At 37.5% G+C, this 14,582-nt stretch overlaps 1 protein-coding gene across 3 annotated transcripts in view; it reads left to right on the forward strand.

Moving 5' to 3' along the window:
• Positions 1-14,582, forward strand: part of AMBRA1 (autophagy and beclin 1 regulator 1) — a 156,796-nt gene that overhangs the window by 113,544 nt on the left and 28,670 nt on the right. For all 3 annotated transcript variants that reach the window (XM_039358402.1, XM_039358410.1, XM_039358415.1), the window contains one exon: positions 14,265-14,404. In XM_039358402.1, coding sequence (XP_039214336.1) covers positions 14,265-14,404 — 140 coding nt within the window. The remainder of the gene's footprint in view (positions 1-14,264; positions 14,405-14,582) is intronic.

Genomic DNA, 14,582 nt, shown 5'->3' on the forward strand with positions numbered 1-14,582 from the left:
AGTTCTTGCATAATGACCAATCAGTGGCCATTCAAAATTCTGATGGCAATGAATTAAGGGAGTTACAACTCCTGACTGAAATTAGGAGTGTTACAGCACCCCTGCTGTCATCTGATCTAAACTCGATTACTTGGCAGCGTGCCTTCTCTTACAACTATGGGGACACTTCAGTCTCCCGCCCCAATCTATCTACCTCCATCTAGGTCAGGGATGGGGAACCTTGGCTCTTTTATGACTTGTGGACTTCAACTCCCAGAATTCCCGAGCCAGCATGGATGGTTCAGGAATTCTGGGAGTTGAAGTCCACAAGTCATAAAAAAGCCAAGGTTCCCCACCCCTGATCTAGGCTAACAGTGGTAGCTCCAAGGCTGCGCCTCAACTTCAGCCCTAGCACTACTTCTGCCACACAAAAAGGCTGACTTGCACAATTCCCACAATGCCCCAATTTGGGGCAATTGCCCCCAAAACTGTTATGCACTATTTACCTTCAGACGGTGTTCTCTTTCTGTCGACAGCCTGTACCATTTTTTTCCCATTGACTTTCTTCCTGCAGGCTTCCCCAAAGCAAAGACTTTGCTAGTGGAAAGGTGCCTAGGAGACTTGGCAATGATATCGGGTTTTTCCAGGTTCTCCATTGTCTTGTGGAAAGCTGTTAGGGAATGTCAAAAATGAAGAATCACATAAGTATGGCACTGGTGCTAAACAGCAGTAACCCAGCAGTGCTGAAGTAGCAATAAAATCTCCAAATTTCATTTCCTGGGGAGTGCTGGGTCCTGACAGCATGCCCTAAGATGGTTACAAAGTATCTGGCACAAGGTTTTGGTGATATATAAATGAAGGGGAGAAAAAGGAATCTGACTAGTGGCTGGACACTTTGGAAAACATTCTAGAATTATAACTACAAGACCAATAAAATGAGAAACCATGCCCTTTCTACTTACCATAATCTCCTGAACTTTTCATTTACTTTGATAGCAATTGTTCCCACCATAAATTTAGTACTGCTGAGAACATACCAGTATCTTCTGTTCTGGTAAACTCTGCTAGATTTCATTCTTTGTTCTATTATTAGACTGTAAACTGTTGGGAATGAAAAGAAATTAGTACCTTAGAGCTATTTGCTTCATGATTGAACATTTGGAGCACCCAGGCAAGGAACGCCTGTTGGTGATTATTCTTTAATTCCAGATGTACTATTCCAGCATCCAATTAATTATATTTCATTAGAAATGAAATCTAGATATAATTTGGTAGATATGATTATTCCTTATTTGATGTATTTTATAATAAAATGATATGTATTTCATAATTTTAGGGATGGGCAGGAATGTTTTATAATTATAGTTTTAAAACTTTAGAAATCAAAATTGTTCTAGAAAATCTGTCCCGAATAAAGGTAGATAGATACATGCCCCAGGATAATGTTGCAGTATCCAATCTGGGTCGGTCCCCAGGACCCCAGAGGTTTTCTCTTCTGAGCTTTTGGACTTGTGCTGGAGTCCATCTTCAGGGAACTTCTCTCTAGCAGAGTGTGTGCTTTGGGCTGCTCTGTGTGTGGCAGCTACTAAGATTGTTGGACAAACAGGCACAAAAGCAGCCAGAGAAGTGATTGAAGCCTGGGAAAGAGTACCCCTCTTAGTCAATAGGAGTACTGATTAACCAGCAGCTTATCAAATACTTAGGAGGCAAAGGCTTGGCAGCACATGCAAACAACAGCCAACACTTAATAGCCAGCCATTAACACTCCAATCAAATCTAAAAAGTCATATAGAACAAACACCATATAAATACCATGTACAGATAGTCCAGACTCTATAGAACACACTCTGCTAGAGAGAGAGGCTCCCTGAAGATGGGCTCCAGCACAAGTCCAAAATCTCGGAAGACAAAATCCCTGGTCCTGGTGACCGACCCAGATTGGATCCTAGAAAAACACATAGTATAAAATAGTTGTAGATGATTTGCGGAAAGATTTTCTAAGCTGCAGATTAAATAGTTAGCTTAAACCGCCTATTTAATATTAGCTTGTTTTATGATGAATGCAGCTCTAATCATTTTGCATATGTAAACAATAATTTATTTCCTAGATTCCAAGCCGATATCTGTAGACAAGTATATATGAGACTTGCATTGCTCTTATCATTCTCTTAAAAGTCACTGAACAAAATAACTTTATTATAGAACTTTATTCATTTAACAGTGTATGCACCTTGATGTCAAATCTTATAGAGTTTGATGACATTATATATCTTTCATATCAAACCAAGTCTGAAACATTAATTTTACTTATTTGTTTGTTCATTCCATTTATAATCTTGTCGTCCTTTTAAAAAACTCAACATAGCTCACAGAAGGACATCTTTATTATTTTCTCATTGTTGCAGTCTTGTGAGTTAGCTGTCTGAGAGAAAGTATCTGATCCAGAGTTACCCACTGAGCATTATGATCCAGTGGCTTGAATCTAGGTCTCTTTTAGCCCAATCTAGTCTAACTGTTCTAGTTTCTGTATTATATAGTGCATTCAGGAAGTATTCAGACCCCTTCACTTTTGTTAATTGTGTTTTGCTGCAGCCTGATTCTATAGTTGTTGAAATTCATTTTTTTTTCATTAATCTACAATCAGTACCCCATAATGACAAAGTGAAAACAGAATTTTTGAAATGTCTGTAAATTTATTAAAAAGAGAAAAAAAACTGAAATATCACATTGGCATGAGTATTCAGACACTTCACAGTACTTTGTTGAAGCACTTTTGGCAGCAATTACAGCCTCAAGTCTTTTGGAGTATGACGCAACAATCTTTGCACACCTGGATTGGGGGATTTTCTGCCATTCTTCCTTGCAAATCCTCTCAAGCTCAGTCAGGTTGGATGGTGACCGTCGGTAGACAGCCATTTTCAGATCCCTCCAGAGATGTTCAATAGGGTTCAAGTCAGGGCTCTGGTTGGGCCACTCTAGGACATTCACAGAGTTTCCCCTAAGCCACTCCTTTGTTGTCTTGGCGGTGTGCTTAGGACTGTTGTCATGTTGGAGAGTGAACCTTCAGCCCAGTCTGAGGTCCTGAGTGCTGTGGAACAGGTTTTCATTGAGGATATCCCTGTACTTTGCTCCAGTCAGCATTCTCTCGACCCTGATCAGTCTCCCAATCCCTGCTGCTGAAAAACACCCCCACAGCATGATGCTGCCACCACAATGCTTCATTGTTGAGATGGTATTGGGCAGGTGATGAGCGGTGCCTGGTTTCCTCCAGACATAACATTTAGAATTGAGGCCAAACAGTTCAATCTTGGTTTCATCAGACCAGAGAATCTTGATCCTCATAGTTTGAGAGTCCTTCAGATGCTTTTTTGCAAACTCCAAGCAGGCTTTCATGTGTTTTGCACTGAGGAGAGGCTTCTGTCTAGCCACTCTGCCATAAAGCCCAGATCGGTGGAGGGCTGCAGTGATGGTTATCCTTCTGGAACTCTGTCCCATCTCCACACAGGATCTCTAAAGCTCAGTCAGAGTGACCATCGGGTTCTTAGTCACCTCTCTTACTAAGGCCCTTCTCCCCTGATTGCTTAGTTTGACCGGGCGACCAGCTCTTGGAAGAGTCCTGGTTATGCCAAACTCCTTCCATTTTAGAATTATGGAGGCCACTGTGCTCTTAGGAACCTTCAGTACAGCAGAAATTTTATTGCAGCCTTCCCCAGATCTGTGCTTTGCAATAATCCTGTCTCTGAGCTCTGCAGGCAGTTCCTTTGACCCTATGGCTTTTGCTCTGCTACAGTATGCATTGTCAACTGTGACACCTTCTATAGAGAGGTGTGTGCCTTTCCAGATCATGTCCAATTAATTTAATTTACCACAAGTCAACTCCAGTTAAAGTGCAGAAACTTGTCAGAAACAATCATGAGAAATGGGAGGCACCTGAGCTAAATTTCACGTGTTGTTGCAAAGGGTTTGAAAACTTATGCTAATGTGATATTTCAGTTTTTTTCTTTTTAATAAATTTACAGACATTTCAAAATTTCTGTTTTCATTTTGTCATTATGGGGTACTGAGTATAGATTAATGAGGAAAAAAAGAATATCAACAACTGTAGAATCAAGCTGCAGCATAATGAAATTTACAAAAGGGAAGAGGGTCTGAATATTTTTTGAATGCACTGTAAATATTATGGGGTAGATTTCTGAGTTCATCTGAAGTTTTTCATTTAGCATTTCAGCAACTGAAGACCTAGGTCTAGACAGATAGTTGATTTTCTTTTCTGTCTTAAGGTAGCCGTGATATGAAACTATAGGATTTTACTGGAATTCAAAAAATGAAGTCACGAGATTCTCTGTATTTTGAATCGGATGAGGTTATACCATCTTTTATATACCTTCATTCCAAAACCAGAAAAATATTCACAATAAGCAGCAAAGCTGTTCAAGACTGTTGTGTGTATTGTCCATTATTTAAACCTTTGAGGAGTCTGTTTTCTTTAATTGATATTCTGTTCTCCTTCCCTTCTTCCTTCTGAATGGTTAAGCAATCTGTTATGTAAAAATGGTATGAAATGCAAGATCTCTGCTTGATTAGTCTGTAAAAATGTCAATTTGGACTAGTTAAATGGTTTCTTTAGATGTCATATGTTATATTTTCAAGTGTTCCTTCAAAGTTTTATTTTGCTTCATTAACCTTTCTTCTGTTCATTCCCATTGCTAATGAGAAGTTTGACAAATGAGAACACAATAACATTTCATTTTGGTTCTGATGATGCTCTTTCAGCTCAGAATTAAAAATTATGCATAACTTCTTAATTGACAAATTTCGGTGTAACCCTTACAAGTATCTTATTATGTACACCAACCAGAATACAAGACGTTAACAGTAGATGAAACAAAATAAAACAGTGTAGTTTACAGCAGGATTCTGGATTCAAAGCATCTCTGGTTTTAAAAAGTATGGCAAAATTTGGGCACATTCATAGAAACTAAAGCATATTGGTCTGATACTAGCAACTGTAGATAGAATAAATAAGAATTGCCTGGATACATTGTAAAATAGGGAGCTTTGCATCCTTATTTAAAAAAAGGCAAGATATTAGGATGTGGGCTATGGATTCAATAAATACATATTCATAAGGGCACAGTGTTAACTCATAGGGATTTTTTTTTCTATGTCTGCCTTTAAGTATTAGTGTAAAGAGATTATTCAAACATGCTAAGATTGGTACTTTTCAGAGTTTATGGACAATTATATAGTATAAATACTTCCTGGCCTAAAAAGGGGGGGTGGGGGGGCTGCTGCTCAGAAAGTCATTCCTGGTTAGGGCAGGTTGATCCAGTTGAGCTTCCAAATCTCAAGTACGGTACATTTCTTAAATGTAATGATTGCTCAGTCATAGCCTATCATTAAAAAGTCCTCCCTAGAGAAGCCCAGTATTGTAGGCTTTGCAGAAAATTGGCCTATTCCATATCGATTCACAATAGTTTGCAATAGGGAAAAAAAGACATTCAGAAAATATTGTAACTTTAACCAGTATGCAATAATGCAAATCCGTGTGTCAGTTTCAAGTTTAGTCAGTTGTGCCTGCCTCTTAATACTGTGTTAGGAATGTATAGAGCCACTTGAAACATGGCCCTTAGAAATTTGGACTGAACCTTTTCTAGTGGGGCAGAGCTCTTCTTTGCTCTTGGCTTCCAAGATTATTCCCACATACTGTTACAATTAATGTATTTGTAAACTGAGCATATTTCTGTTGCAGGCCTGCTACACAAATGAAAATTTGTAGAGAACATAGGGTTTGGAGTAAGGATGGGCACTGACCATTGGATTTAATTTAGGACTGATTCAACTAAAAAAAACCCAATATGCAGCCTAAAGATATCCTACTTAAGAAATTTGTACAGCTTCAGAAGGAAAATAAGAGTGATTATTGGAAAAGAAAATATTCAAGTTTGAAAGAGTAAATAATTTCATTTTTGTTATGGTTTTATATATAAATTTGGATGAAAATGGAATTTATCATAAAAAAAATTCCTAAGCCAGTGGTGGCGAACCTATGGCATGGGTGCCAGAGGCGGCACTCAGAGCCCTCTCTGTGGGCACGCACATCGTCGCCCCAGTCCTAGGCCTTCAGCTGGGTTTTATAAAACCTTTTTTCTTTAGGCCTCTGCCGCCATGTGCAAAAAAAAAAAAAAAAAGGTTCAATCAGTCAATTTCAACTTCTCGCGGGAAAAAAAGTTCTTGCAAAGTTGGAATTGATTGAATTTTTTAGTCCCACCCAGTCTGCCGTTACCACTGCAGCCATGCTCACCCAATTGACCACACCCAGCCAATGGGCCACACCCACCCGGCACTCGACTATGCATAAGTGGGTTTTGGGTTGCAGTTTGGGCACTCAGTCTCTAAAAGGTTTGCCATCACTGTCCTAAGCAATATCTGCAAAAAATGAGAAGAATATGTAGGGGAGGATAGGAAATAAATAAAAGTGTAATAAAAGTCTAAACAAAAATGTTTCAAGAACGTTTGATGTTCTTTTCCAAAGTTGCAGAAAGTGCAGTAGAAGACAGATGATTAGTAGATGTGAAGCAATCAGCGATATGGACAGAAGAAATTGAACATCCCAAAATTTTCTAAGCAAACAATCAACAGTCTTCCAGATCTCATAAACAACAAAATGGAAAAAAAAACCATCCCCTATCAACGCTTTTAAAAATCTAGAATAATTTTCTAATATATTGTTTTTGTATCCTGCCCCTCAGAAAAGTACAGTTAGGGGATCTGATAAAATTATCCAGTTTGAATCGATCCCTCTCCACCCCAAAATTAGCTTATACTGTGAGCTTCGTAAGAAATTAGATTTTTTGGAAGCACACTTTGCCTTCAAATCCTATACATTTTTAAAACACTAATGAAGCATCAGATGGCAGAATTTAATTATCCTAACATCATTTGAAGACAGATTCTGTCCAACATGATCCTTTTGGAATTTCTTGTCTTCCTTGAGAAAAAGAGGAAAGAAGTTGATCAGCTTACAATAGAGAAGGACTTAACATTTGATAATAGTAACCATGATATGCTGGATTTTTTTATTGCAAGGGAAATTAATGCTGAGCGTAGTTTAACATTTATTCTGAACTAAAAAAGCACATTCTAAATAATTCAGCACATGTTTAAGGGAACATTCTATACTTGGAGAGAGAGATGCCAAATAGATCTCACAAGATCAGATAGCTAACAAAAATGCATAATGGAATCAGCAAGAAAACAATAAAGAGGGTTACTTTTGCTTTATTGAATGGAGCAGGCCCTTCTTTATATAGACCATGTCAGAACATGGTATATTAAAATCCATATGTTTGTCAAAACATCTGAGGACTTTTGAGGACCTTCTTCTTTAAGAACTGAATTTGGGAAACCATGCTTATGATAGTGTGAGATAATATAATATTGTTCCCATTTCTAGATAACTTGTCCCCCAAATATGTTAGAAGAATGGCAAAACTGGAGGAGATGGTAGCTAGAATCATAATCAGACATTAATATTTTAAAAAGATGCTACATTGTTAGTTAAAAGTACTGTAGATTTAGAATTCATTGTGAAAACAACAACTGTGGGATAATGTTAAATGTTAAAACAAAAATAATGTCCGTAAACACTGGCAAAAAATATTTCCTTCCAGTGTAGTTTAGCAGTTCATTATATTGCTCAATTTTCAAGCAGATTTTAATTAGGATTTTTCTACTTTGCAGTGTCTTGGAATTGACATCTATGTATCCAGATACATGATATCTTCAAAAGGTCTTTCCAATTCTATGATTCTAGGACTGAGAGGCAATTTTCAAGAACCTCACCTCAGACTGTTGTAGTTTAGATCAGCGGCCCCCAACCTCTTGGGCACCAGGGACTGGTTCCATGGAGAGAGGGGCATGGTTTCGTGTGCTGCCTGCATCCCACAGATGGGGCTTTGCTTGTTTGCGTGACCCAGTTTCTGGCATGCCTCCTACTGGTGCCGATCCATGGATGGGGGTTGGGGATCCCTGGTTTAGATGACTCTATACAATGCTTTAGGAGTTATTCAAGGCTTGACGCTCAGTAATTACAGGAAGGTACACTTGTAAGTGTTAAGAGAAATAATGTGTACGGTCCACCTTCCTGAAAGCTCCCCAGGGAAGATACAGATACAGGAACTATATTGTGTTGATTGTGCATGATTGAAACAATATCTCCATGACAGTATTAAATAGCTGCTTAAGTATATTCTAAAGGTAGGCTTAGAGAGCAGCTAAACTAAGCATTGTCATTTCTGAGTGGTTGATTTGTAAATTGTCATTCATTACTTATCTGCCATCTACTGACTCTTACATAAAGCAATCTGGGAAAGTGTTCTAGTAAGAATGATCTTATATCCCTTCTCAGGAACAGACCAGATAATTATGTAGAAAATGCTTTTAAGTGACTGTCAACTATCAGCTAGTTAGAAGAAAATTAATCTGCTTTTTCAGAGTTACACAATGTAACTCTCACTGGGACTTATGCTTATTTTGAAAAACCTAGAATCTCAGTTCATTAGCCTTCCTGTTTAGGTTGGTGACACATTACAACAATTTTCTCTACATTTCAAATTATTGGACAGTAATGTTATTGGTTCCAGAGAGTACAACCACTAGCTGCATTGGTTAGAGATTATGGAGGTTATAGGTCAACATATCTGAAAGGTGCTTTCCAGCTTAATAACTGGCAAATTGTGAAATCAAAAGGATGTATAGCTCCCGTAAAAATCAAGAAATGGTTACTCCATTTATATTTCTTCAACTGATTTAAAATGTTCTGTACATCGGAACTGGATAAGAAAGCTTTTTGAATGGCCAGCACCCATTACTCTTACAAAATATTATTTTTTGTTTATTTTCAATTTCAATTTCTTACAATAAAAAGGTTAGCCAACGTAATATTCCATATTGTTGATACTTTTAATCCTATTAAGAGGTGTTTTTTTAAAAAAAAAGAATACTCAGTGAAAAACAATTTCCTAATATCAAACCTGTAGATAAAACACTAATTTTAACATCATATAGCACATATGAGAATCACTGTAGTTGTTCCATTCTCAGCTTCTTTCCCTTTATATCCATTTCTTTTTGTTACATTACACTATCCCAGACATGTCAAACATGTGGCCCGCGGAGTGGTTTCATGTGGCCCATGAAGCCATCCTGGAAACAGTGAGGGAATGGCCCCCGCTGCTTTGGCCCTGGCCCAGGCCAGCCAGGAGCCAATATACAATTTTGTGGTGGCCATCTATGCTGAAGCACATTCAGTCTTAGCTCCACAAAGCTGTCTGGAAACAGCGAGGAACCAGCCCCTGCCACATCGGCCCTACCCCCTGGGTGCATGTTGGGGAGGTGTCATCCTTTGTGAGGAATGAAGAAATGGACCATGCCTTGGCATTTGCCCCGGTCCCACCCCCTTTTGCCAGAGACCCTTAGATCCGTCCCACTCCTGCCCAGGCCCCCACAAGCACCCTTGACGCGAACAATGTAGAGCTGGCCATGCCCACCCACTAGGCCACACACACTCCATCCACGTCCACCCAGTAGATCTCACCCACCCTGGCCACACCCACATGCCCCCCCCAGGGCAACTGCAATGCTGATGCGGCCCTCAATGAAATTGAGTTTGACCTCTGCACTATCTCTATAGTCATCCTCCAACTGCTAGGTTTTGTTTTTCCTATTTCTTTATTATCTATAATTCTACTTCAGCTCTATAGGATCTGATTTGGAATTCTTTCAGGTTTCTGACAACGGGTTTATTTTGTCCTCATTAATACCAGTATCAAGAAGAGTCTGTTTTAACTTCTGTGTACTGAGTTAACTGTTAAAAACAGTACACAACCAAATTATATAGTACATATGGTAGAGGCTTACTACATACTCATTCTGTGATTCAGTGATTAGTTTTCATTAAATATCTTCTGCTTCAACATTATTTTTAGTTATTAATTCTGGTTTAGAGCAACAATACTAAGAGCTAGTTTGACTGTGCTCGTTTGCTTTGGAATCAGTCCAGGTGAGAATGGACTTAAATTTATACATTTATGAGCTGAAATACAGCAAGGATATGAAATAACACTGTTGTGGGTTATTTTTTGTGTCTGTATGTGAAACTATTCAATTTTCAGACAAGACTTAACACTTTAAAAGGCATTGGGGAGATATTTTGTTAGGAAAAAGAACCTGTAAAATTAAAGGAGGGAGGCTGTTATTCTTAGCTTCAAAGGGCCCCAAGAACTGTGCCTTTGTATTGTTGTCATGGTTCAGAATAAGTTGGAAATAGGAAATAGTAGTGTCAGTCATGTATTGGAAAGAAGAAGCTAACTATTCCTGTAATTTCTGGTTACTGATATATTTAGTCAGTGCAAAAATTAAAACTAGCACTTTTTCTGACATCTCTTTAAATGGGCAGTTTTTGTCTTCTTCAATATACAAGAAGGTGAAATGTGCTTTTACCAAACAACAATGATCCAAACAACAATGAATCCATAAATAATGGGCAAATTTGAATAATAGCAGCCTAAAGTATTTGACTGAGGAAACATCAGTGGCCAATTACTCTGCTATAGCTAACTTGTCTTTATCATCTTTATCAACCAAAAAGCAAGGGTTTTTTTTCCAGTAATCAGTCACAGATAGAGTATAAAATGACAATTTGTATGAATGCTATTAGAGTTGTATACGGCAAGAAATAAAATCTTTGTGCGCTAATGTTATGTCTAAATTGTCTTTCCCATCTGACGGGGCTATAAAGTCATAAAAGCCCTCAATATAAACAAAGATTAACATCAACATTTATAAATCAGAAAATACAAGGTCGTGTGCTTCACTGTGAGTCACGGCTTACCGTCTCCTGTGCTAGATGAAACAACCAGGTTTTGACTGCTTTACTGAAACCAGGGAGAAAAAGAGTAGCTCGGGAGGGAATTCCAAAGTATATGTGACAGTTTCATAAGGACGAGACCTGAAAGGAGTTGACAATATTTGATCTGATAAGATGGGCAGATGGATATAGGTCTCTCAATAACTCGATGCAGAACCATGTAAGACCTTAAAGTGACAACCAGTACCATGGGTCATCTGTAAGCCAACCAGTAACCAATGCAGCTCCCAAAGCAACAGTATTAATCCAGTATATTGGGATATATCCATCATTGTTCAGGCTATTGTATTTTGTCGTTGTAGTTTCTGAAGGCTCTTCAAGAACAGACGCATTTAGAGTGCATTATGGTAATCTAAGTGTGAAGTGACCAAGAAATGAGAATAGGGTTCCTGTTATCAAGGAATGGTCATAATTAACACATTAAATATAAGTTATGCATTATAAACACTTCTTGCCACAGCTGCCATCTGCTAGTCAAGCAGGAGCTATAAGTATTTGATGATTCCAAAACTGTAATCCATCTCTGAATGGGAGAGCATGACTCTTGTTAGAGTTTAAAAAATAATAATATTGGCCTGGAATCATTAGATCCAGAAACCCATAGCCATTCATTCTTGCAGGGAGTCTATTTTTCCCCATTCAGATCCTTTGTTTCCAATTACTGGATCAACATTTCTGCTGCAGTGTGTGTTATGTCCCAGGATGAGATGTATGAGATGTATTATCAGCATATTGGGATGTTCTCTCCTAGTGATTTTATGTAGGTGTTAAAAGAAATTGAGAGAATAGAAAGCCTGTAGCATACCAGGGAAAAAGCAACAATCTGATTTCTCCTATCTGTCTCCTTCCCCCTCAGGACCATCACACTGTTTTAGTTTGTCTGTTCTGTCTAATAAACTTTTCAGAACCATATGGAAAAGTTGTTAGATTGGTATCTTAGGTGGCTTAAAGGCTAAAGAAAAAGTTCAAGTTAATAAATAGCCAGTTAAGCAACACAAGTGCCGAGGTGTGCAATTACCATCTAAAAATATTGAATTTAAAAAGCAGTATTTGAGAGTTTTAGATTTCATAGATTTGGAAGAAAAATAAACAAAGGCATAAGAGCAGATCCTAGGTGGGGGGAAGGAGTGAAATTTATTTTTAGTTTTAGAAACTCAATAGGAAGCATTGTGGTTTTCCTGATGGGTTAATTTCATCATAGCAAGATAGGCAAAATACTGAAGACCTCACTCAGGAACACTCTGCACAAAAGTAATCTCTGTGACCTACAGCAGTGTTCTTGTGAGGAACAAGTGAGCTCTCTACCAAGAAGACTGCTTATGTTGCAATTACTGTTAGTCTGACAAGGTAAGTTGACAAGGATATGAAGATAGGATATCATTTGGTGATGTGATATTTGACAGAACATTTGCTATAGAATAAGAGAGGAAATGTTTTTTGTACTGTAAGTATGGATTGATACATCCTAAATCGGCCCTTTTTCCTTAATCCTACTTGGAGTATTTGTATAGTGGGAATTAAACAAATACACCCCATCATTAAACAGTTATTCTCTATTTTATTCCAACAAAGCTGCTTTTTTAAAATCTTTTAAAAATGTACTCATGCCATCTTTATTCTCACATCAAGTATATTAAAAAGAGAAGTTAGATTTTTGTTTCCATTTATCTGATAATGATAGATACATCAGGGGAAATTAATTTTGGATTTGTTTTTGTTTTTCTGGAAAGATTGGGAATAGGAGGAGAAATTCTCTCCTCAAAACAGTGCAGTGGAGTTGAGATTCTCCCCTAGTCTTGTATGGAGGTTTGTCCACCATGGTGGTAGGAACCATCCTCCTTCCTATAATTCACAATATTAAATATCCCTAGCATGGATGATTTAGGCCATATGGAGCTATGCTCTCATAGACAATTAATTGATGTTTGTGAAGAAAGTTGAGTTTTTGTGATAGATGCAGACCGGCTAAAATTTCCCAATGGAAATGAACAGTAAGTGTGGTATAGCAATTGCTAGATCCAAGGAGTCATTTCCAGCCACATTTCTTGGCAAGAAGCAGTTGCCTGAGAGAAATTGTTTATTCATGAAGCAAGTTTGCATTATGATCCCCTGGTGCATTCTTTTCTTTTCTCTTATATCTCAAAACAATGCTTATTTTTCTGAATAAACGCTACTTTGCTCTTATAAAAAGCTTCTCGTTATCATAGCCCCATTAAAACTGGAGTGCATACCATAATCTCCATGGCAACAGATACAATCAGTGTATATTGGATTCTTTATTACACAGCCAAGAGAATAGGACAGGTATGCTGAAATTATGTAGGTATTAATGATAACACCAAAGAGTTGACGGTCTCGGTTTACGCTGAAGTTCTCCAAATGCCACTTACTTTTGGGGAAGATAAAATGCCCCCCCAAAATTATTTATATGTTATTTTAAAGTGGACAAAGTCATTTTGTATTCCACTAACACTCCTTTTATTGATGTGAAAGTTTATTGATATATCATTATTAACTTCTCAGTAGCTATCATTATTCACTGTGTTTTTAATACCCACACATATAAACAAACACACTAGAGCCACTAGTGTAAGGTACTGGACTAGGAGTAGGGCTAAGTTTTAGGTATAGAAGCTAGTCAGACAACTTGGGCCAATCATCTCAGCCCTAGACTGTAAAGACAAAAAACTCCCCTTTATCTCCCAGCCTGCTCTGGTCTAGTAGATTACACTTACACTACATAACCTTGAAGGAAGACATTATTCCCCCTGTCATAGATTGATTGGGCCGATAATAATGTGTGCGCACACATACATACATCAAAAATATCCTCATCTCCTTAAATGATCAGAGAGAAAGAAGTAAGAGTCAATAAATTAAGAAATCACATGACTTATACATACATATTTAGTAAGCTTAATTCCTTCTCCCCATTCTATTCTCCCTCTTTAAATTCTGGTTTACAATGTTCTCTGATATTTCAACTTTGATACATAATAGTTTTGTGGTTTTTTGCAATAGAAATGCAACATCTATATTTTACTAATGTATGCATCTTTGTGTCTGTGATATTTGCCAATGTTTATAGACAGGCTAAATAAAATCCTGATGTCCAGCCCAGTGGTAGATTACACAGTGCCAAGACAGCTTGTTAATACTTGGAATTGTTTTGTTGAAAAGAATGCTATCTAGTTTTTTTTAATGTTGAGGATGATTGATACTAAATTTTTCACTTTCTTGATTCATATTACTTATTTTATTTGCAGGATGTAAAAAAAGTAGTTTGATCTTCTTCCAAACTTAAGTTTTGCTTGTTTGAACTATTATTAATTCTATTTTGTTTCTCTTGTTTTAGAGAGTATTCAATGTCTTGTACCCAATGCCTGCCGATCAAAGGAGACACGTCAGCATAAATTCTGCTCGCTGGTTACCTGAGCCAGGTTTAGGATTAGCTTACGGCACTAATAAAGGGGATCTGGTGATTTGCCGACCAGAGTAAGTGGCATGATTTAAAACTTGAAAATTATAATAAATTTGATTTTATTAGAAACCTTTTAAGCATTTGTTTAGTTTCAGTAATTTGTTTGGAATAAATTTTAAGAGTTAATCTTTTTTATGATAAATTGTATTGGTTTTTTTTACCCAAATTATTATTACAGCTAAATGGGCTTGA

This window comes from Crotalus tigris, unplaced genomic scaffold, assembly GCF_016545835.1.
Source record: "Crotalus tigris isolate CLP2741 ecotype Arizona unplaced genomic scaffold, ASM1654583v1 scf7180000017576.4783729, whole genome shotgun sequence".
Classification (NCBI taxonomy): Eukaryota; Metazoa; Chordata; class Lepidosauria; order Squamata; family Viperidae; genus Crotalus; species Crotalus tigris.